The sequence below is a fragment of the Phocoena sinus genome, chromosome 1 (genome assembly GCF_008692025.1).
Source record: "Phocoena sinus isolate mPhoSin1 chromosome 1, mPhoSin1.pri, whole genome shotgun sequence".
Taxonomy (NCBI): domain Eukaryota; kingdom Metazoa; phylum Chordata; class Mammalia; order Artiodactyla; family Phocoenidae; genus Phocoena; species Phocoena sinus.
This window is the reverse complement of record NC_045763.1, coordinates 11,797,108-11,819,879: the sequence shown is the minus strand read 5'-3', so window position 1 is coordinate 11,819,879 and position 22,772 is coordinate 11,797,108. Positions and strand designations below refer to the sequence as shown.

At 44.6% G+C, this 22,772-nt stretch overlaps 1 protein-coding gene across 3 annotated transcripts in view; it reads right to left on the bottom strand.

Moving 5' to 3' along the window:
- The window catches only part of FHAD1 (forkhead associated phosphopeptide binding domain 1), a 138,108-nt gene that overhangs the window by 75,886 nt on the left and 39,450 nt on the right, over window positions 1–22,772 (bottom strand). For all 3 annotated transcript variants that reach the window (XM_032653758.1, XM_032653773.1, XM_032653769.1), the window contains exons 4-6: window positions 20,672–20,942; window positions 10,959–11,068; window positions 7,637–7,873 (exon numbers count right to left, since the gene is read on the bottom strand). In XM_032653758.1, coding sequence (XP_032509649.1) covers window positions 7,637–7,873; window positions 10,959–11,068; window positions 20,672–20,942 — 618 coding nt within the window. The remainder of the gene's footprint in view (window positions 1–7,636; window positions 7,874–10,958; window positions 11,069–20,671; window positions 20,943–22,772) is intronic.

Below are 22,772 nucleotides of genomic sequence, written 5' to 3'. Positions count from 1 at the left end.
GGAGAATAACTGAAGGGAATATTTCAGCAAAATTGGGCTCAGTTCAAGAAAAAGATGCTCATTAATATGTCAGCTACATGTCAAGGTAGCTGTTTGCACTAATAATTCCTATAGGACCTGTTACTTTCATTGTTTTTTCAAAACCAGGTTCGAAGGAGAGTCATCAGTTCGTTTAAATATTAGAGCATGTATTTGTTTACTTGTTTATTCTGTCTCCCTCACTAGAGCATAACAGGGGGAAGGCTCATGTCTGTCTTGTTCTCTGCTGAATTCTTAGAGCCTGGAAGAGGGCATGGCACGGGATAGGCCCCCCCAAATATTTATTTGAATGAATGGACGGATGGATGGATGGATGAATAAGGAACAAACAAACAGACACGGTCCTAACAGAGTTCTAGAAGATTACTGGGCCCAACCTTTGCCTTCATGGAACTTACAGTTTCCTGCTAGAATCTCCTAGGTTCACCATACACAATCTGTGTCCTTTCTAGAGCATCATTTCTAGGACTGAGACTGTGTACCTAGAATCGGTTACAGAAGGGAAAGACAGTAAACAGAGAACAAGAGAACCAAGGCCTCCAAGCACTGACTATGGTTTTTTTTTTTTCTCTCTCTTTTAAAAAAATGTTTGTTTATTTGTTTATTTTTTTCTTATTAGTCACCCATTTTATACACATCAGTGTATACATGTAAATCCCAATCTCCCAGTTCATCACACCACCATTCCCCACCCCCTGCCGCTTTCCCCCCTTGGTGTCCATACGTTTGTTCTCTACATCTGTGTCTCAATTTCTGCTCTGCAAACTGGTTCATCTTTACCATTTTTCTAGGTTCCACGTATATGCGTTAATATACGATATTTGTTCTTCTCTTTCTGACTTACTTCACTCTATATGACAGTCTCTAGATGCATCCATGTCTCTACAAATGACCCAATTTTGTTCCTTTTTATGGCTGAGTAATATTCCATTGTATATATATGTGCCATATCTTCTTTATCCATTCGGCTGTCGATGGGCATTTAGGTTGCTTCCATGTCCTGGCTATTGTAAATCGTGCTGCAATGAACATTGGGGTGCATGCGGTTTTTGAATTATGTTTTTCTCAGGGTACATGCCCAGTAGTGGGATTGCTGGATCATATGGTAATTCTCTTTTTAGTTTTTTAAGGAACCTCCATACTGTTCTCCATAGTGGCTGTATCAATTCACATCCCCACCAACAGTGCAAGAGGGTTCCCTTTTCTCCACACCCTCTCCAGCATTTATTGTTTGTAGATTTTCTGACGATGCCCGTTCTAACTGGTGTGAGGTGGAACCTCATTGTAGTTTTGATTTGCATTTCTCTAATAATTAATGATGTTGAGCAGCTTTTCATGTGTCTCTTGGCCATCGGTATGTCTTCTTTGGAGAAATGTCTATTTAGGTCTTCTGCCCATTTTTGGATTGGGTTGTTTGTTTTTTTAATGTTGAGCAGCATGAGCTGTTTATATATTTTGGAAATTAATCCTTTGTCAGTTGCTTCCTTTGCAAATATTTTCTCCCATTCTGAGGGTTGTCTTTTTGTCTTGTTTATGGTTTCCTTTGCTGCGCAAAAGCTTTGAAGTTTCATTAGGTCCCATTTGTTTATTTTTGTATTTATTTCCATTACTCTAGGAGGTGGATCAAAAAATATCTTGCTGTGATTTATGTCAAAGACTGTTCTTCCTATGTTTTCCTCTAAGAGTTTTATAGTGCCTGGTCTTACCTTTAGGTCTCTAATCCATTTTGAGTTTACTTTTGTGTATGGTGTTAGGGAGTGTTCTAATTTCATTCTTTACATGTAGCTGTCCAGTTTTCCCAGCACCACTTATTGAAGAGACTGTCTTTTCTCCAATGTATATCCTTGCCTCCTTTGTCATAGATTAGTTGACCATAGATTCGTGGGTTTATCTCTGGGCTTTCTATCCTGTTCCATTGATCTGTATTTCTGTTTTTGTGTCAGTACCATATTGTCTTGATTACTGTGGCTTTGTAGTATAGGTTGAAGTCAGGGAGTCTGATTCCTCCAGCTCCGTTTTTTTTCCCTCAAGACTGCTTTGGCTATTCGGGGTCTTTTGTGTCTCCACACAAATTTTAAGATTTTTTTGTTCTAGTTCTGTAAAAAATGCCATTGGTAATTTGATAGGGATTGCATTGAATCTGTAGATTGCTTTGGGTAGCATAGTCATTTTCACAATATTGATTCTTCCAATCCAAGAACGTGGTATAGCTCTCCATCTGTTGGTATCATCTTTAATTTCTTTCATCAGTGTCTTACAGTTTTCTGCATACAGGTCTTTTGTCTCCCTAGGTAGATTTATTCCTAGGTATTTAATTTTTTTGTTGCAATGGTAAATGGGAGTGTTTCTTTAATTTCTCTTTCAGATTTTTCATCATTAGTGTATAGGAATGCAAGAGATTTCTGTGCATTAATTTTGTATCCTGCAACTTTACCAAGTTCATTGATTAGCTCTAGTAGTTTTCTGGTGGCATCTTTAGGATTCTCTATGTATAGTATCATGTCATCTGCAAACAGTGACAGTTTTACTTCTTCTTTTTCAATTTGTATTCCTTTTATTGCTTTTTCTTCTCTGATTGCCGTGGCTAGGACTTCCAAAACTATGTTGAATAATAGTGGCGAGAGTGGGCAACCTTGTCTTGTTCCTGGTCTTAGAGGAAATGCTTTCAGTTTTTCACCATTGAGAATGATGTTTGCTGTGGGTTTGTCATATATGGCCTTTATTATGTTGAAGTAGGTTCCCTCTATGCCCACTTTCTGGAGAGTTTTTGTCATAAATCGGTGTTGAATTTTGTCAAAAGCTTTTTCTGCATCCATTGAGATGATCATATTGTTTTTCTTTTTCAATTTGTTAATATGGTGTATCACATTGATTGATTTGCATATATTGAAGAATCTTTGCATCTCTGGGATAAATCCCACTTGATCATGGTGTATGATCCTTTTAATGTGTTGTTGGATTCTGTTTGCTAGTATTTTTGCATCTATATTCATCAGTGATATTGGTCTTTAATTTTCTTTTTTTGTAGTATCTTTGTCTGGTTTTGGTATCAGGGTGATGGTGGCCTCAGAGAATGAGTTTGGGAGTGTTCCTTCCTCTGCAATTTTTTGGAAGAGTTTGAGAAGGATGGGTGTTAGTTAGCTCATCTCTAAATGTTTGATAGAATTCACCTGTGAAGCCTTCTGGTCCTGGACTTTTGTTTGTTGGAAGATTTAAAATCACAGTTTCAATTTCATTACTTGTGATTGGTCTGTTCATATTTTCTATTTCTTCCTGGTTCAGTCTTGAAAGGTTATAACTTTCTAAGAATTTGTCCATTTCTTCCAGGTTGTCCATTTTATTGGCATAGAGTTGCTTGTAGCAGTCTCTTAGGATGTTTTGTATTTCTGCGGTGTCTGTTGTAACTTCTCCTTTTTCATTTCTAATTTTATTGACTTGAGTCCTCTCCCTCTTTTTCTTGATGAGTCTGGCTAATGGTTTATCAATTTTGTTTAACTTCTCAAAGAACCAGCTTTTAGTTTTATTGATCTTTGTTATTGTTTTCTTTGTTTCTATTTCATTTCTTTCTGCTCTGATCTTTAGGATTTCTTTCCTTCCGCTAACTTTGGGGTTTGTTTGTTCTCTTTCTCTAGTTCCTTTAGGTGTAACGTTAGATTATTTATTTGAGATTTTTCTTGTTTCTTGAGGTAGGCTTGTATAGCTATAAACTTCCCTCTTAGAACTGCTTTTGCTGCATCCCATAGGTTTTGGATCATCGTGTTTTCATTGTCATTTGTCTCTAGGTATTTTTTGATTTCCTATTTGATTTCTTCAGTGATCTCTTGGTTATTTAGTAACATACTATTTAGCCTCCTTGTGTTTGTGTTTTTTATGGTTTTTTCCGTGTAATTCATTTCTAATCTCATAGTGTTGTGGTCAAAAAAGATGCTTGATATGACTTCAATTTTCTTAAGTTTACTGAGGCTTGATTTGTGACCCAAGATGTGATCTATCCTGGAGAATGTTCCGTGCGCACTTGAGAAGAAAGTGTAATCTGCTGTTTTTGGATGGAATGTCCTATAAATATCAATTAAATCTATCTGGTCTATTGTGTCATTTAAAGCTTGTGTTTCCTTATTAATTTTCTGTTTGGTTGATCTGTCCATTGGTGTAAGTGAGGTGTTAAAGACCCCCACTATGATTGTGTTACTGTCAATTTCCTCTTTTAGAGCTGTTAGCAGTTGCCTTATGTATTGAGGTGCTCCTATGTTGGGTGCATATATACTTATAATTGTTATATCTTCTTCTTGGATTGATCCCTTGATCATTACGTAGTGTCCTTCCTTGTCTCTTGCAACATTCTTTATTTTAAAGTCTATTTTATCTGATATGAGTATTGCTATTCCAGCTTTCCTTTGATTTCCATTTGCATGGAATAGCTTTTTCCATCCCCTCACTTTCAGTCTGAATGTGTCCCTAGGTCTGAAGTGGGTCTCCTGTAGACAGCATATATATGGGTCTTGTTTTTGTATCCATTCAGTGAGCCTGTGTCTTTTGGTTGGAGCATTTAATCCATTCACGTTTAAGGTAATTATCGATATGTATGTTCCTATTACCATTTTCTTAATTGTTTTGGGTTTGTTTTTGTAGGTCCTTTTCTTCTCTTGTGTTTCCCACTTAGAGAAGTTCCTTTAGCATTTGTTGTAGAGCTGGTTCGGTGGTGCTGAATTCTCTTAGCTTTTGCTTGTCTGTAAAGCTTTTGATTTCTCCACCGAATCTTGAATGAAATCCTTGCGGGGTAGAGTAATCTGGTTGTAGGTTCTTCCCTTTCATCACTTTAAGTATATCATGTCACTTCCTTCTGGCTTGTAGAGTTTCTGCTGAGAAATCAGCTGTTAACCTTATGGGAGTTCCCTTGTATGTTATTTGTCATTTTTCCCTTGCTGCTTTCAATAATTTTTCTTTGTCTTTAATTTTTGCCAATTTGATTACTATGTGTCTTGGTGTGTTTCTCCTTGGGTTTCTCCTGTATGGGACTCTCTGTGCTTCCTGGACTTGGGTGGCTATTTCCTTTCCGATGTTAGGGAAGTTTTTGACTATAATCTCTTCAAATATCTTCTCGGGTCCTTTCTCTCTCTCTTCTCCTTCTGGGACCCCTATAATGTGAACGTTGTTGCGTTTAATGTTGTCCCAGAGGTCTCTTAGGCTGTCTTCATTTCTTTTCATTCTTTTTTCTTTATTCTGTTCCGCAGCAGTGAATTCCACCATTCTGTCTTCCAGGTCACTTATCCATTCTTTTGCCTCAGTTATTCTATTGATTCCTTCTAGTGTATTTTTCATTTCAGTTATTGTATTTTTCATCTCTGTTTGTTTGTTCTTTAATTCTTCTAGATCTTTGTTAAACATTTCTTGCATCTTCTCAATCTTTGCCTCCATTCTTTTTCCGAGGTCCTGGATCATCTTCACTATCATTATTCTGAATTCTTCTTCTGGAAGGTTGCCTATCTCCACTTCATTTAGTTGTTTTTCTGGGGTTTTATCTTATTCCTTCATCTGGTACATAGTCCTCTGCCTTTTCATTTTGTGTATCTGTGAATGTGGTTTTTGTTCCACAGGCTGCAGGATTGTAGTTCTTCTTGCTTCTGCTGTCTGCCCTCTGTTGGATGAGGCTATCTAAGAGGCTTGTGCAAGCTTCCTGATGGGAGGGACTGGTGGTGGGTAGAGCTGACTGTTTCTTTGGTCGGCAGAGCTCAGTAAAACTTTAATCTGCTTGTCTGCTGATGGGTGGGTCTGGGTTCCCTCCCTGTTGGTTGTTTGGCCTGAGGCAACCCAACACTGGAGCATACCTGGGCTCTTTGGTGGGGCTAATGGTGGACTCTGGGAGGGCTGATGCCAAGGAGCACTTTCCAGAACTTCTGCTGTCAGTGTCCTTGTCCCTTGGTGAGCCACAGCTGCCCCCTGCCTCTGCAGGAGATCCTCCAACACTAGCAGGTAGGTCTGGTTCAGTCTCCTGTGGGGTCACTGCTCCTTCCCCTGGGTCCCGATGCGCACACTACTCTGTGTGTGCCCTCCAAGAGTGGAGTCGCTGTTTCCCCCAGTCCTGCCGAAGTCCTGCAATCAAATCCCGCTAGCCTTCAAAGTCTGATTCTCTAAGAATTCCTACTCCCATTGCCAGACCCCCAGGTTGGGAAGCCTGACGTGGGGCACAGAACCTTCACTCCAGTGGGTGGACTTCTGTGGTGTAAGCGTTCTCCAGTTTGTGAGTCACCCACTCAGCAGTTACGGGACTTGATTTTATTGTGATCGCGCCCCTCCTACCGTCTCATTGCAGCCTCTCCTTTGTCTTTGGGTGTAGGGTATCTTTTTTGGTGAGTTCCAGTGTCTTCCTGTCGATGATTGTTCAGCAGTTAGTTGTGATTCTGGTGTTCTCGAAAGAGGGAGTGAGCGCACATCCTCCTACTCTGCCATCTTGAACCAAATCTGACTACGGTTTTAAGCAGAATTATGCACTGAGGCCAAAATTCATCAATGACCAATTGCTTTTTTATTAACTTTGTAGAGATATAATTTATGTACAAGATCAATGGCCAATTTTAAAGTAGTTGTTTAAAACTTAAAAAAATTTTTTTTTTTTGGATTTAATTTCAGGAGAAAGGAAGTTGACTGGTAAATCCAGACATTCTGGGTGGAGAATTTTTGGTGAAATTCCCTGTAAATGAACCAGCAGCTGCCTTCAGGGTTTGATAAAGGCCTCAGTGTTTGGAACACTGTGGGGTTCCTTCTCCCCATCTCCAGCTTTTTCTGGCTGGGTCTGGGTGGGTGTGAGAAGAGATCACTGAAGTGACAGGAGCTGGGTGGAAATGCAAAGTGGGTGTGAAAGCATGAGGTGTACAAGATGGCAGAGCTGAACTGAAATCACATCACTGCCTCTCACTTGCTGTGCAAGCTGTAATGAGCTCCTGGGCATCTCTGAGCCTGCCTCAGTCTCCTCATCTGTAGAATGGCATGTGTCAGAAGACTGAGGTTTAAATAGCTAATGCGGGGACTTCCCTCATGGTGCAGTGGTTAAGAATCCGCCTGCCAATGCAGGGGACACGGGTTCGAGCCCTGGTCCAGGAAGATCCCTCATGCCATGGAGCAACTAAGCCTGTAGGCCACAACTACTGAGCCTGCACTCTAGAGCCTGCGAGCCACAACTACTGAAGCCCTCATGCTGCAACTACTGAAGCCCGCGCGTCTAGAGCCCATGCTCTGCAGCAAGAGAAGCCACTGCAATGAGAAGCCCACGCACCGCAGCAAAGAGTAGCCCCTGCTCACTGAAATTAGAGAAAGCCCGCGCAGCGACGAAGACCCAATGCAGCCATAAATAAATAAGCTAATACACCAAAAGTGCCTGCACCAGGGCCTGAACACGGTAGGCACTTAATCAAATCTAATATTGTTCTTACAAGGCTAGAAACCTGCCAACCCTCCACTCCCTGGATCTGCACTCTTCTCCACCATGCTATGCTCACTGCCCATTTCTAACTACCCGGGTGGCTCCGCCCAGGCTCTCCCTGAGAGCTGTCACCCTGTGTTGTGACCCCAAGGCCCTGACCCACTTGTCTCTGAGCCCTACCTGGTCTTTCAAGCTCTGGATCTCTCTCTGTTGGGCATCGTCCTCTTCATGCGGAACCTGAAACTTGGGCGGGATCACCCTCTCCTTCTGCCTGGAGGCGGCTGTTTCCAACAGCTTCTGGCTCAGGTTGGCCACTTCGTTGTGCAGGCTTGCTATCACGGTGTCTTTGTATTTGGATTCAAGTTCAAAATCCGAGAGACGGCTGACTTCTTTTCCCAGCAGCAGAATTATTTCATCCTGGGTGGAGGCCAGATGGGAAATTTACTAGGTGTGGGTCTGGGTGTAAGGCTGAGCCCATTTAAAGAAATACAGGAAAAATATGGTATCATTCTTTGGGAAGGTGAGGGCAGGCAGGGAGGGAAAAAGCAGACTTTCAAGGCTATCTCTGTCGCTTGGAAAATCTCATAGAGACAAGAATTTGGTTAAAATGATGTACTTGTATACAGACTCCTGTAATGGATGTCTATACCTCACAGGTACAGAAACTTTCCTTTCCCCGAGAATTATACTTTCATACTAAGAACAACCATCCCACTTGGGAACTTTTGTTGCTAGAAAGTTTACTTATAATATTTTCATTTGTAATATTCAGCCTAGCACACTGGGGACCTAGGAAAGGTAATCAGGAAAACAACATTCTGTTTGACCACATTCTGCCTATAACGAGGGTTATTTTTTTTAACTTAAAACATTCTGAAATATTTGTTTTCCCTTTCCTCTCTTCTAGTACTTCCTGCCTCTTTTGGCTATTCATGTATGAATTTTTTCCAGGTAACTGAATCTGGAAAGTAAATGAGACAGGAATGGTGATCTCTTTGCGTGGGCTCATGTAAACTTTCGGCTGGAAAAACAAAATTGCTGCTAGACTTTACCCACAGGTATAATTAACCCTGCCCTCCGTCTCTCCAGTGAAAAAGCTCTGCAGCCAAAGAATTTGTTAGGTTTTCCAAAAAAGGAAAAAAAAAATCCCCCAAACTTCTCACCAGAAGTTATCAATAAAATGTCAGAAAAACTGAAGAAGAAGAAGAAAAGTGCCCCAGAGGCCTTTTCCAAAGCAGCCACAGGAGGAGGTAAACGGGCAATTTCTAGGCCAGCTCATTCCCAGGGGAGCCGTCCAGTCAGCCTCACGACCTGCTAGCTCCGTGACCTGGGGAAGGACAGGGTCTCGCTCATGAGAAAGCCTGTCTGACATTGCCAGCTGCTGCCAGGGGCCTTCCTTTGGGCCCTTGTGAACGCTGGTGGCCAAACTTCAAGAGAGAGCGTCAGACACGTTCCCTACGCCTGGGCAGTTTCCCCCGCTTCACCCTGTTATGATCAGCCAGGTGCTTCATTTTTCATGCAACAAACATTCATCGGGCAGCAGCTAAGTGCCAGGCCCCGTGCCAGTGCTGGAATATAAGAAGTTTGCAGAGGGCAGCGGACAGCCGTGGGTTCTGCTTTCCTGGTGAGGGTCCCCTTGCCCTTCTTGGAGGGAGCGTTCCTCCTTCCATGTGGTCTGGGTAGGACTGTCAGTCACGTGCCCTGCTCCTTCCTGTCCCACCTCCCCGTGTGCCTGTGGCCCAAGCTGGTCAATCAGAGATTTCACACATCGATTACAGAGGGAGAGGGTCTTGCCTTCTTTTGGATCACAACCTTTAAATATGTAGGCTTGTTTGCCGGGGTTTGTCTTTTCTAACACACAAAGCCAGCCTTATGTAGAAAGCCAGACTCTGAGGGAAACAGAGGGGAGAGATGGGTAGTGGGGAGGTGTTCGGATGACATCATTCAAGCTCCTGGATCTAGCCATACCTAAAGCTAGCGGCCCTTTAAATTTTCCAATAAAATGAGCTAATAAATGCTCCCCCTCAAGCTAATTTGTTTATTGTCACTTGAAGGAGTCCTGGCAAGTCAGGGTATAAATGGCTTATAAATAGAAAAAATTATTTCTATTATAAATAGAAAAAATTATAAATGGCTTATAAAAATTTTCTATAAATAGAAAAATTTATAGTGGTTGCACTATATTTCCAAGTTAAAATTGAGGTAGGTCGAAAAGTGGCTACAAATACTTTGCAGCTTTGCCACCCAGTCTATTTCCCCACCCTCTAGTCTGGGCTGGCCCTGTGACTTACTTTAACCAACGGAATGGAGTGGAAGTGATGCTGTATGATCTCCACGCAAGTTCTTACAGGCTGTGCAGCTTCTGCTCTGGCCCCCTGGGAACCCTGAGCCCACCGTGCTGTGATGAAAAACCACATGCAGAAAGGGGCCCACCAGTCCAGGCATCCTGGCTGAGGCCCCAGATGTGGGAAGGAGGCCAATGGAGACCACCAGCCTGGCCAAGCCAGCGGCTGACTGAGCCTGCACGAGTGAGGCCAGGGGACGCGAGCAAAGGAACCTGCCAGGTCAACCCATAGATTCTGGGGAATAATGAATTGCTGTTTTAAGCCACTAAGTTTTGGGGTGGCTTGTTACACAGCGATAAATACAGAATCTGAGCGTGGCTTCTCGCCTTTCTGCAACATTTTTCAGAGTCTGGTCCCAGGATGCCCGAGTTGGAACCCCCTGCCTCCTGAAGTTTTGGATTTCCGTGTCTGACAAGAACCCCAGGTAGGTCTGCTCCTCACAAACTCCGAGAATTGCTGTGGGAGCAGGCCCTGGCCCTTAAGGAAAGCAAGATATTATAGACTGCTTCTTTTAGAGTAACTTTCAGGTCGTGTCTAAGCGGGGAGAAATTGACCTGGGCCCTTCCCAGGATGGCTTGAATCCATCTGTTCTGCTCGCATCCCTGCTTTAAACCTCTCTGGTTCTTTAACGAGTCTCTCTGCCCAGGCCTCCCTGACTTCAGTGCTCACTTGCTCCTGCTAGGAACGTGTTTTTGCATCACTGTTCCATCACTCAAGGTTGACCAAGTGATTACTGTGTGGGAGTTAGAAGTACCCTCTGAGAAGTTAACCAGACTTGGTTTGAATCCTAACACTGCTCCTTGCACTGGGCAACCTTGAACACATTACTTAACCTCTCTGAGCTTCAGTTTCTTCATCTGCAAAGTGAGGGTGATAAAATCTATATTGAAGTTGGTGAAGATTAACGAGCTAATAAATGTCAAGTGCACAGGACATGGCCGAGCACACAGTAGGTGCTCAGTACCTTGTAGTTGTAGATGTTATCTGGGATAAAATGAGCAATGGCCAAACCTGGCTGAATGTCTTGGGAGGAAGAGGTGGTTTCTTGGAAGTAGGAAAAAGAGTCAGTCCTTGAGACACAGTGAACAAGAGGCAGTGGCAATCTCTCCATGGTCCCTCTTGCTGCTGTAGCTCTGTCCTTCCCCAAGACCCCTCACCTTATCGTGCTGGGCCAGGTCCTGGTCCACAAAAATTTCTCTGGAGAACCCTGCCCCAGGAATTTCCTCGGCCACTGATCGTTCCGACAGTTCCACGGCGTTGGTCCACACTAACACACAAGGTCGAAAGAGAATGCAGAGGAGACTGTGAGTTTCCCCAAAGTCTTAAAGAATATTTTCAGATTAACCTTCACATTCATGAGACTTATGCAATGAAAGCATTACAGGAGTACTGGAAAGGGTAAGAGCTGCCTCATTTCTCTTCCCCAGCGTTAACTGCACAGATGCACTGTGTTGTGTCTCTTTCCAGACTTTTTTCTATGCCGCATAAGAGCTGATGACCTTAGGCAAGTCATTTACTCTCTCTAAGCCTTAGTTTCCACATATATAATTTAGGACCACTGATAGTCTCTGCTATAAAGGGCTATCTGGAGATTAAATAGAATAATGATATAGAGCAGGGGTTGGCACACTATGGCTCTGTGGCCAAATCTGGCCTTCTGCCTAGTTTTGTAAATAAAGTTTTATTGCAACACAGCCACAGTGATTCATTTACATATTATTTATGGCTGCTTCCCAGCTACAAAGGCAGAGCTGAGTAGTTGCAGCAGAGACCATGTGACTCACAAACCCTAAAGTATTTACTACCTGGCTCCTTACAGGAAAAGTTTGCTGACCCCTCATGTAGAGCATTTAGCACTAAACGTTAGCTATATTTTTTTTATTGCAGTCATATCTTTTCAAAAAACAATAATGGATTTACATGACAGAGATTCTTCTCCAGCTTACTTTTCAGCTAACAATATCAAAAACATCTTCCCATGTCAGTATTTGTAGCTGTACCGGGTTCTTTTCGATGGTAGCATTGTGGTCCACTGTACAAGCGTGCCAAACGTATTTAACTAGGATCCACTTGATAGACATTTAAGCTTTCCTAATTTTTCTCTTATTAACCCCAATGTTACAAGGGCTGTTTATATGACTTTCGGGGAGTATGGCATTATGTTTGGGGGCCCCACTCTGTATCACATCAGACATCTCGCAATTCACTCACATCAACACTGAATACATTTTTTTTTTTATTGGTGTAGAAACTTTTGTAAAGATTTCTATAATTCTACTTGTGAGATCACTTGGGCCCAGGCGGCGTATTTTAAATGTCCAAGTGACTATGGTTTCTGGACAGTCACTTCTTGTGAAGTGAGAAACTGAAGAAATTGTTTTCAAAGGTGATGAAACTTTAATGAGTATTAACATTAATGATGAATGAAGCACGCACCGTCATGTTTGTGGACATTCATTCAATCATTTATTCATTTTGCTTCTGCATTTTTTATTTATGCATTTTAGAGTCAAAGATTCCTGCCCCCCAGCCAGGTCTCAAACCTGTTTTTGGACCCCAGAACCTCTAGTGGACATAGCTGATGGCCTGTGGTGCCCGGAGAACGCACAGCCTTGCGTGTTGAAGGAGCAGCCCTGGCCACAGTGTTTCCTGGGGCGCGAGGAACAGAAGGGCCTGGAACTTCAGCAGCTGCCCATTTTCTCTCCTTCTACCTCCCCAACTAGGTCCATGATTAGAAAACTTTTATTTGAAGCTCACTGCCCCCATCTGACCCTCTTGGGTCCTGAGCAGCTAAGTCCTAACTGACTACAGCAGCAGTGCCTGATGCGAGCTACTGAATGCAATTTTCAATTTTCTAGTAGTCGCGTTAAAAAGGTAAAAAGAAGAGATGAATTTTTTAACGATAAATTTTATTTAACCCAATACATGAAAAAAAATATCATTTCAACACGTAATCGACAAAAAATAAGCAGAAAATTTTATATTCTTTTTCTTCGAGGTATGAAGCCTTTGAAATCTGGAGTTTATTTTACACTGATGGCACATCTCAATTTGGAAACTGAATTTTCAGGAGGAAGACTTGATCTGTTTTCAGATTCCACAAAAACTTAGAGTCGAAAAAGTCGATTCGCCAACTCGACATGTTCCAGACAGACTTCGACCCTTTCAATAACTGGATCACATATCAGTTTTTAAATTTAAATGAATTAAAATTAAACGTTTGGTTCCTCAGTCGCACGGGCCACAATTTCAGATGCTCAGCAGCCACTGGGGCTGGTGCTGCCGTAGCAGAAAGCACAGAACCAGAACATTTTCCCCTTCTTCCTGACCTAACAAACACCTCCTTTCCTGCCAACATCTATAACTGGGCTAGGAAAAAAAAGGAATAGAGAAAAGAGATTTTTAAAAAATCGTCTTCTGGTGCAGGCTTGACTATATCATGCAGCCTAATTCTGCGGGGGTCCCTGTGGCGCATCGAGGATTGTCACAGGCCTGTGGCTTAGTTTCTAAACATTCAGCATAGTCTGTTTGATGCTACGTGTGTGCCGGCCATTTAATTTTCAGGCTGGGGCAGTCAGTTGCCAGAATCTGTGGTTCCCAGGTCTGGTGTGGCCGGGCAGTATTACATCAGACAGGCTACCGTCCAGAGGCAGCTGTGACCCCTAGAGTCTTCCTGGTTAGCAAACTGAAGGCCAGAAATGGGTTCTTATTGGTAAAAGGGTGGCCTCTTAGCTGGTATACTGAATGCTAGAAATCGGCTCCCACTGGAGGAAGGTACTGCCTGCCTGGCCTGTGTCCCCAGGGAGGGCCCCGGGGTCTGACCCTAACTGCGCCCCTGTCCAGTCTCAGTTTAGAGCTCTGGCGTCTGATGCCATCTCTAGGGGTGACCCCGGCTGCCTCTGCGACCCTGTCGTGGCTGTCTCGAGGGGACCCTTCCCTGCAAGATGATGGCCGGAGGGGGGACTTCATCAAACCTACAGAACAGCCTGATCGATGGGGTCCCTTTACTGGGGATGGTGTGTCTACTCAAAGTCTTTGTGGGGCTAGAATTTGCTCTGAGACTCGCTTTCCTTACACCCAGGTAGGGAGGTGCTGGAGCAGTTACCTCTCACCCACCCCAAACTTCTTTACCGGCTACTGTTATTTATGAAAAAGAACCTAAGGGCCATGTATGACCAAACCGGCTTAACTCCAGCTTCTGGATCCTTCAGAGGTCCCAGCGGGGAGAAGCCCCAGGGAGGGTCGGGAGGGCTGGGGCGGTGGGACGGCGGATACGGGGACACAGGCAGTTTAAGAATTTTTGGGCGTGAGCTGTTGGCCAAACGGCAGGGGAGTTACTTTAATATTTTAACAACCCCCAGCTGTCCTGGTGCTCTCCAATAATCACCAGTCTGCAGCAAGGGCAGTATGTGTGCACCTTAACTGTGTCTTTAAGACATTGTAAGTTGTAAATAAAAGTTAAATAACAATCGTGGTTAGGTAATAATTTTTAAATTTTAATATTTACTGAATGTTCGCTATGCACCAGGCGCTGTGCTCAGCACTTACAGGCAGGATACGATTTTGTCTTCATAACAACCCAGTGAGATAGGCATTATTATTCCCATCTCCATTTTATATGTGAGAGATATGAGGCACAGAGATGTCAAGTCACCTGCTCAAGGACACACAGCTGGTAAGTGGTAGAGTCGAGGGATGAACGTAAGTTTGTTGGATTCAGAGCCTATGCTTTTAACCACTATGCAGTAAATGTATTGAAGTGGGAAGATGTTTATGATATATTATTGAATTTTAAAAATCAGGTAGGGAATTCCTTGGCAGTGCAGTGGTTAGGATTCTGTACTTCCACTGCAGGGGGCACAGGTTCCATCCCTGGCTGGGGAACAAAGATCCCGCAAGCTGAGCAGCACGGCCAAAAAAAAAAAGGAGGTTACCTATGTTAGGTTCATATGATCCCATTATTGGGAAAATGTATGAATCAAGATGCTATTTTAATAAGTCACTCCACATATTTTCTTTTCTCAGTAATTCTTCCCCACCTCCCATGAGCTCTGGCCGTTAAGATTTGGCCTTGGAGCTGATGGTTTATTGCCTTGTGGAAAAGGAAGGATGAGTATTAACTAGAACAGGGTGATTTTGCCCCCAGGCAAAATGACGTTTTGATTTTTGGCAATGTCTGGAGACATTTTTGAGTACCACAGTTAGTGGGTGGTGGTGGTGGTGGTGTTGCTACTGGTATCTCTAGCGGGTAGGAGTCAGGGATGCTGCTAAACATTCTATAGTGAACAGGACAGATCCCATAACAAGGAGTTATCCGGCCCCACATGTCACTGTGCCAAGATTGAGAAACCCTGACCTGACCTGCAATAAATAAGTCCTTGGCTTTGGGTTTTCAAATAGAATTTTTCAAGTCTAAAGCAAGATGACAGTCTAACAGTAAATCAATTTAATTTGAAGAGCCCAGCTTTGCTAAGAGAGGAAAGAGCTTTCTCAGAACCCTTAAAAATAAGTTTTTTCTGTCAAGAGACAGCATGGAGGACTGGAGCACAGAGTTTTCTCTAAAGCGTGGAGTAGAGAGGCCCAGACAGGAAGGAACTCCCCATCACAAGGGAAGATGAAAGTCCTTTTCTGCGGATGGGGAGAGAGTCAGGGGAACGAGGGCAAACGTTTGGAAACATGAGACCTGGCTGAGAGGTTGAGGAGATAGAGCCCAGGTAGATGTGAGGGACTCTAAGCCATACGACTCATCCTTCATTTCTCCAGGGGGAATGCAAGTCCTTTAGAGAGGCCCCAAGTTCAACATGGCACTGGAGAAACTGGTGATTACAGTGGAAAAATTTAAATGGCGGAGTGAAAAACAGAAAAGAAAAGAAACAGCCCATGTGCCATGTGTCCAAAGGATGCATTAAAAAAAAAAAAAAACAACCCTGTATATATGTTCATAAAACAGAACATGATCCATACAATAAAACGAATGAATCTCAGAAATACTATGCTGAGTGAGAAAAGCCTTCCACAAAGGAACATGTACTACTTGGTTTTGTGTACTTGAGATTCTAGAACAGGAATATCTAATCCATGGCGGGAAAAGAATTCAGAAGAGTGGTTGCCTCTGGGGCCTGGGGCTGGGAACTGACTGGGGAGGGACATGAGGGAACTTTCTGGGGTGATATATCTTGATAGGAATTCGGCTTACATAGGTGTACACGACCGTAAAAACTCAGTAAGCACACTCAAGATCTATACCTTTCATGGTGTGGTAGCCAGTCTCCAAGATGGCCCCACTGATTCTTGTCTCCTTGTATTCAGACCCTTGCATCATCCTCTCCAATACTGGATGGACTTTATATTAGTTAGCTTGGGCTGCCATAACAGAACACCACAGGAGGTCTTAACAAAAGAAATTCATTTTCTCACAGTTCTGGAGGCTAGAAGTCCAAGATCAAGGTGTGGGCAGGGTTAGGCCTCTCTCCTTGGCTTGCAGACGGCCGCCTTCCTGCTGTGTCCTCACATGGCCTTTTCTCTGTGCATGTGCATCCCTGGCGTCTCTCTCTCTCTTCTTACAAGGACACCAGCCCTTGGATTAGGGCCCACCCGATCATCTCATTTTAACTTACTCATCTATTTAAATACGCTATCTCCAAATATAGTCACATTCTGCGATATTGGGATCGAGGCCTCAGCATATGAATTTTGGGGGAATGCAATTCAGTCCATAACAAAGCTTATCTATGTAACCAAGGATATTGCAGAAATGACAGAGTTTGATTCCTGAGGTTAGATCATAAAAGACATTGCAGCTTCTGCCTCACTCTCTAGGACCGCTTGTCTGGAGGAGCCGGCAGCCATGTCATTGAGGATACTCAAGCAACTTATGGAGAGGTCCACTTAGTGAAGAACTGAGGCCTCTTACCAAAAGCCATGTGAGTGAACCATCCTAGAGATGGGTCCTCCAGCCCCAGACAAGCCTCCAGATGACCACAGCCCCAGCCAACACCATTGCTGCAACCTCATGAAAAATCCTGAGCAAGAATCACCCAGCTAAGCCATTCCCAAATTCCTGACTCAGAGAAACTATGAGATAATATATGTTTACTGTTGTTTTAGGCCATTACATCCTGCAGTAATTTGTTAAGCAGCAATAAGTAGCAAATACAGGTTTTGGCACAAGGAGTGATGCAAAATTTAACAAAAACCCTAAAATGTGGAGTGGTTTGGGATGGAACAGTGGGCAGAAGCTGGAGGACTCTTGCCAAGAGTCTTTGAGAAAGCCTGAATAGTCTTAGTAGAAGCCCGATGGCCTTTGAGGAGGCAGTGAGGGAAGGTTTCCAGGAAAGTGAGGGAAATGTTACTGGGGTTAAGGGATCCTTGTTAGGTGGTGGCAGAAGGTTTCATAACACGTCGCCTGTGGTCATGAGGAAGGTAGAAAATGTTCGTGATGAGGCTGAGTGGTGAAGCTAAAGAGAGTCCTAGACAGAGTCTTGGAAGGTGCTGCCTGGTTACTTCCTGCTACTTATAGTGAAATGTGAGGGGGACAGACAGCTAAAGGAAGGGCTGTTAAACCAGGGCAGTGCTCTGGGCTTGAAAATTCCCTGCCTCTCCAGGTGGCAAATGAAATGCAAGAAACAGGTTCTGGGCAAAGATCAAATCAAGGGCGCTCTCAAGAAAACACAGTCTAGAGAAGAAGCTGAGGGTGTGGTTGTAAAATCCTTTGTTGTAAAATCTATCTGTAAGAATACAGATCCAGGGCAGTGTCCAAGAGAACCCTTCGGTCAAAGAACTGGGCTTCTAAGAAGCTTCTGTCCTTTGTCAGTCTTTGCAGAAGCCCATGGTGGAAGGGCTTGTGTCAAAAAAATCTGTGGGCGTGGGTTTTGCCTAGTAGGATGAACCCCAATAAGACGCACTGCCAACTCAGACTGACAGAGACCCACAAAAGTAAAAGAAGCGTCTGGACCTCCAAGCTTCTACAGGCAGGAAGCAGGCTATAAAATTATGCAGCCACATACATGTGATACCTTTCATAGGAAAGGTAGGACGACTCAGAAGGTGGAACTCAGGAACCAGGGGGCAGAGCCAAGAGCCTTGGAAAGTCATTTCTGGGCAAGAGTTGGACTGAAGCCCAATCAAGGAACTGCCAATATTTTCCCAGCTGGATTTCAGAACTGCTTTGGGCCAGTGACTCCTGTGTGTTTCCTGTTTTTCTTCTTTTGGAACAAGAGGAGTGTATGTAGCAGTTATGCTATGTCTGTCCCACCAATATGTGCCGGGTGTGTGAGGGACAGACACTTGGTTCATCGGTCTTCAGATTTCTGGAAGTAGGACTCGAGGAGCTGAACTTAAGGAACTACACCCTTGAGCCCCATTGATTTAGGTGAGATTCTGGAATTTGAGCTGATGCTGTTAATGGGGTGAGATTCTGGGGGGCCTCGGGAGAGAGGAGGAGGAGTGTGAATCATTGAGGACCCGAGGGCAGGCTGTGGTAGCCAGCCTCCAAGGTGACTGCCGATAACCCCCGCCTCCTGGTCTTCAGGCCCGTGTGTAGTCTTCTGCCACACGGGAGGGTGACGCCCTGCGTAACCAGCAGGACATTGCAGCAATGACAGGGCATGACTCCTGAGGCTTAGTCACGAGAGATGCTGCAATTTCCATCTTGCTCTCCAGGATCACTTGCTCAGGAGGACCCGCGGCTGTGTCATGAGAACACTCCAGCCACTTTCTGGGGAGGCCCATGTGGTGAGGAACTGGGGCCTCCTGCTGACAGCTATGAGAGCACGCTGTCTTGGAACTGGATCCTCGGCCTAGGTCAAGCCTTCAGATGACTGCAGCCTTACGAGGGACCCTGAGCCACAGCCGTCCAGCTAAGCTGCTCCCAAGTTCCTGACCCACAGAAACTGTACAGATGATAACACATGTTTGATTTTTGCTTTAGGCTGCTAAGTTTGGGGAGAATTCATTATGCAATCATGATAACTAATACACATTGTGTGTTAATTTTACATGAAGGAGACAAAAAATGTTGAATTCTAGTTAATGGTATATGTGCTAAAACATCTAGGGGGAGGACTACAGATGTGTGCTATTTATTTTGAAATGCATCAAAAAATAAGATGGATTAATGCAGGACAAGAAGGATGGGTAGACAGAAATGTAATAAAGAGTATAGCAAAGTGTTAGCGGTAGAATTAGGAGGAGAGCTGTTCTCTGTAAAATTCTTTTTGCTTTGCTGTATGTTTGAAAGTTTTCACGTTAAAATGCTGGGGGGAAATGGCTGAGTAATTTCTTAACTGGGTGGTAGGTACATGAGCGTTCCTTAGGTGATGATGATGATGTAAACTGCAGAGATACCTTTCATTTGCTCCTTAGTCTGTATATTTCAGAATAATAATTTTTTTTTTTTTTTTTTTTGCGGTACGCGGGCCTCTCACTGTTGTGGCCTCTCCCGTTGCGGAGCACAGGCTCCGGACGTGCAGGCTCAGCGGCCATGGCTCACGGGCCCAGCCGCTCCGCGGCATGTGGGATCTTCCCGGACCGGGGCACGAACCCGTGTCCCCTGCATCGGCAGGTGGACTCTCAACCACTGCGCCACCAGGGAAGCCCAGAATAATAACTATTATTTGAATGGCTGACGGAGGTGACTAGGTGAGTGGTCCTGAGTGAGACCAGGGAAGGGTGTGGAGGCATCGAGAGACCTGGGGACTCAGAGGGGTCTGGTGCTGGGACGCAGAAAACAGAGAATGGGACCTTCACACCAGTGGCCACAGAAGAAACCTGGGAATCATGCCAGGGACTAAGTCCACCCAGCTACTCCGCCAGTAAGGCTGGCAAGGCCAAGAGGATGGTGACAGACGGGAATTCTCCTCCCCAAATGCCATGCGGCCTTCTGGTGGGGAGGGGGGGCGAAGGAAACCCTGATGGCTGTGTGTCCCCAAAGTGACCAGGCTGTGAGTGACAGTCACTGAGATAACCAGCCTTAAATTTGACTGAAAAGTGTTAGATTAGATTAGATTGAATATATCACCTCCGGAGAAGTAATTTTCTCCATAAGCCTCAGTCTCCTCTAACCTGTAAAATGGTAATAAAATATTTAAAAACCTCCTAAGGCAAGAGGGATTTCAGTTACCAATATGTCTGTACATCTGAGTCGAAGTATATAAATTTAGATTCTGACACACATTCATACATATTCATATATACGTACACACACACACACACACACACACACACTCACCACAGAGGTACTGACGTGTGCAGATGGGCAGAGCACAGTCTTGGAGGAGTTTGTGCCAAAAAGTCAACAGGGAGAACTATGGTGATAAGCGTGACAGCTTATCTTTTACTGTTTTCTAACTTTCTGCTTACCCCAATTTTTTCACAATTGATTATGTTCTACTTCAGAATCAGAGAACAAAAGCCAGAGAAAGACAAATATCATATGATCTCACTTATATGTGGAATCTAAAAAAAGGTACAGATGAACTTATCTACGAAACAGAGACAGAGTTACAGATGTAGAAAATAAACTTATGGTTACCGGGAATAAGAGGGGGGAGGGATAAATTGGAAGAGAGGGATTGACATACACAATACTATATATAAAATAGATAACTAAGAAGGACCTACTGGATAGTACAGGGAACTCTCCTCAATACTCTGTAGTGGCCTATATGGGAAAAGAATCTAAAAAGGAGTGGATACATGTATATGTTTAACAGATTCAGTTTGCTGCATACCTGAAACTAACACAACACTGTAAATCAACTGTACCTCAATAAAAATTTTTTTTTTAAAAAAGGGGGAAAGCAGAAACTGAGACCCATCCTCCTAGCCAAAAGCCCATCCCCTAAGCCGCCATGGAAGCACCCATGAGTACCTTGCTTGATGATGGGAACCCTGTGGGCGGCTCTGTCCACCACGAAGGAGAACATCTTCCCGCTGGCACTCACGGGCCGCTTGTGGGAGGCAGGTGGGACCATGGGGGGCCCGGGGAATCCCGGGGACCAGCTCCTCTGCACTGGCGCTGGCCAGATGCCCGGGTGGAAGGGGGTCTGTGGTGGTGAGGGTGACTGGTTCGGTTGCTGGGTGGCCGGAGGTGGCTGTGGCCTTGGCCAAGGTGCTGGGCCCCTCACGCATGGGAAGGAGACCTGCAGGGGCAGACAAGAGGGTCAGGGGAGGTTACGAGCAGCTGAGGTGGTCTTCACCCTTCTGTCCCGGCGACATAATTGCTGCCCTAGATTTCAGCGTATAAGTCACTTCTCCCAGGAAGCCCTCCCAGACTCTCCCCAAATTTGGGATGGTGGTCCCCACCATGGGTCACCTTGCACACTATTGCACCACCATTTATTGGGTGCAGGCTTCGTGCCAGGCACCCAGTCAAACGGTTCGCATGCATTACCTCATTTAATACCCCTGATGCTCTGTGATGAGCCCGAGGCTGAGCAAGACCTAGTGACTTTCCCAGGATCACAGATGGTAGTGAGCGTCTGAGCTGGTGGAACGCCACCTCCGAGCTCGAGGGTGAGAGCTTTTTGTCTACCTTGCTCAGCACTGTGTCCTCAGCTCCTAGAATAAACCCTCGGCACATACAGAGTAGGTCCTTAAACACTGGTTGAAAGAATGAATGAGCTCTCCAGGACACACACATCCACACTGTCTCTCTGGCACTCCCATTCCGTCTGTTCCCCAAAGCCGAGAGCTCTGGGGTGGCCGGCACCCCAACTGGCTCGCACCCCAACTGGCTCATTAACCTGTGATCCTCAACAACTGCCACATCTGATTCTTGGCAGACGCTCCATAAATATCTATCGAGGGAACCTTTTTTCATCTGACCCAGCGGAAGATGTCTGTAGCTACTTTCAACAGAGAGCACATCAAAATCCATCTAAACCGGGAGAAGCAAGTGCTGAGAGGTGCTGACACCTGGCTTTGTCTTGGTTAATGCTGTTGTGGCCGGCCCACCCCGAGCCTAGTGGTTAAACCGTGACATCATGAATGCTACCATTTATTGTAATTACTCACCGATTTCTCACAATAGCCCTGCCGGGGAGGAGCTCTCCTTATTCCTAGCTTACAAATGAGGCATGGAGAGGTTAAGGAATTCACCAAGCTCAGGTGGTGGTGGAGAGGGTGGTGGGACTGGGGTTCTGGAAAGCTCTTTCCCTCTCTGTCTCTCTCTCCCTCCTCTGCCCCCCCCTCCCGCCCCCAGTCCCTTGGCAGAAAAAAACACACTTTTCAAGTAAGAAGCTAAGTTCAAAGGTTTGCTGCCTGTGGCGGGTCACGTTTCGCTTTCTTCAGACCGGAGACACATAATGAGAAACAGGACAGAATGCTTCCGAAATAGGAGCGCTGGCAGACAGAACTTCCTATAGCTCCAGCTGGATTGTATTCAAGAGGAAGGTTCTCCACTCACTCAGGTTCCCAAACCAGTCTTTTAGCTACAGTCTTTCCCAGCCAAGTCAAGAATCCGGTGAATTCCCCTGAAGACTTTTTTGGAGTCAGGGAGAATACTGTTCAGGAAAATCAAACTCCAATTGCCTGATGACACCTGGCCCAGCATTTATGATGACACTGGCCCCGTTGAAACCTGTTTCAGGAACGGACTTGGCAGTGTTCCAGAACTTTGTTACCTTATGTGAAGATTCGAATTTCTCTCCAGTGTGGGCACCTCGGTCTCCACCTAAGCTTTCTTCCTTTCTCTCCTTTCAGAAGCTGAGGTGTCCTGCTCCTGCCTTGCACTAACTTCTCCATCCATCCTATCCCTTCCCGTCCTCTCCTCTGGGGCTGTCTTGCCTCAATCATTTCTATAACCTTTCCTCATCTATTTAATAAAGATTTATCGAATGAAAGGGCTGAAGGTGGGAAGGGGGAAATTTAAATATGTTTTACCCCCGCCTGCTAGAAAACAAATCTAGGGACCACGGGTAGTGTGGAGGAATTCCTTTTTTTTTTTTTTTTTTTGCGGTACGCGGGCCTCT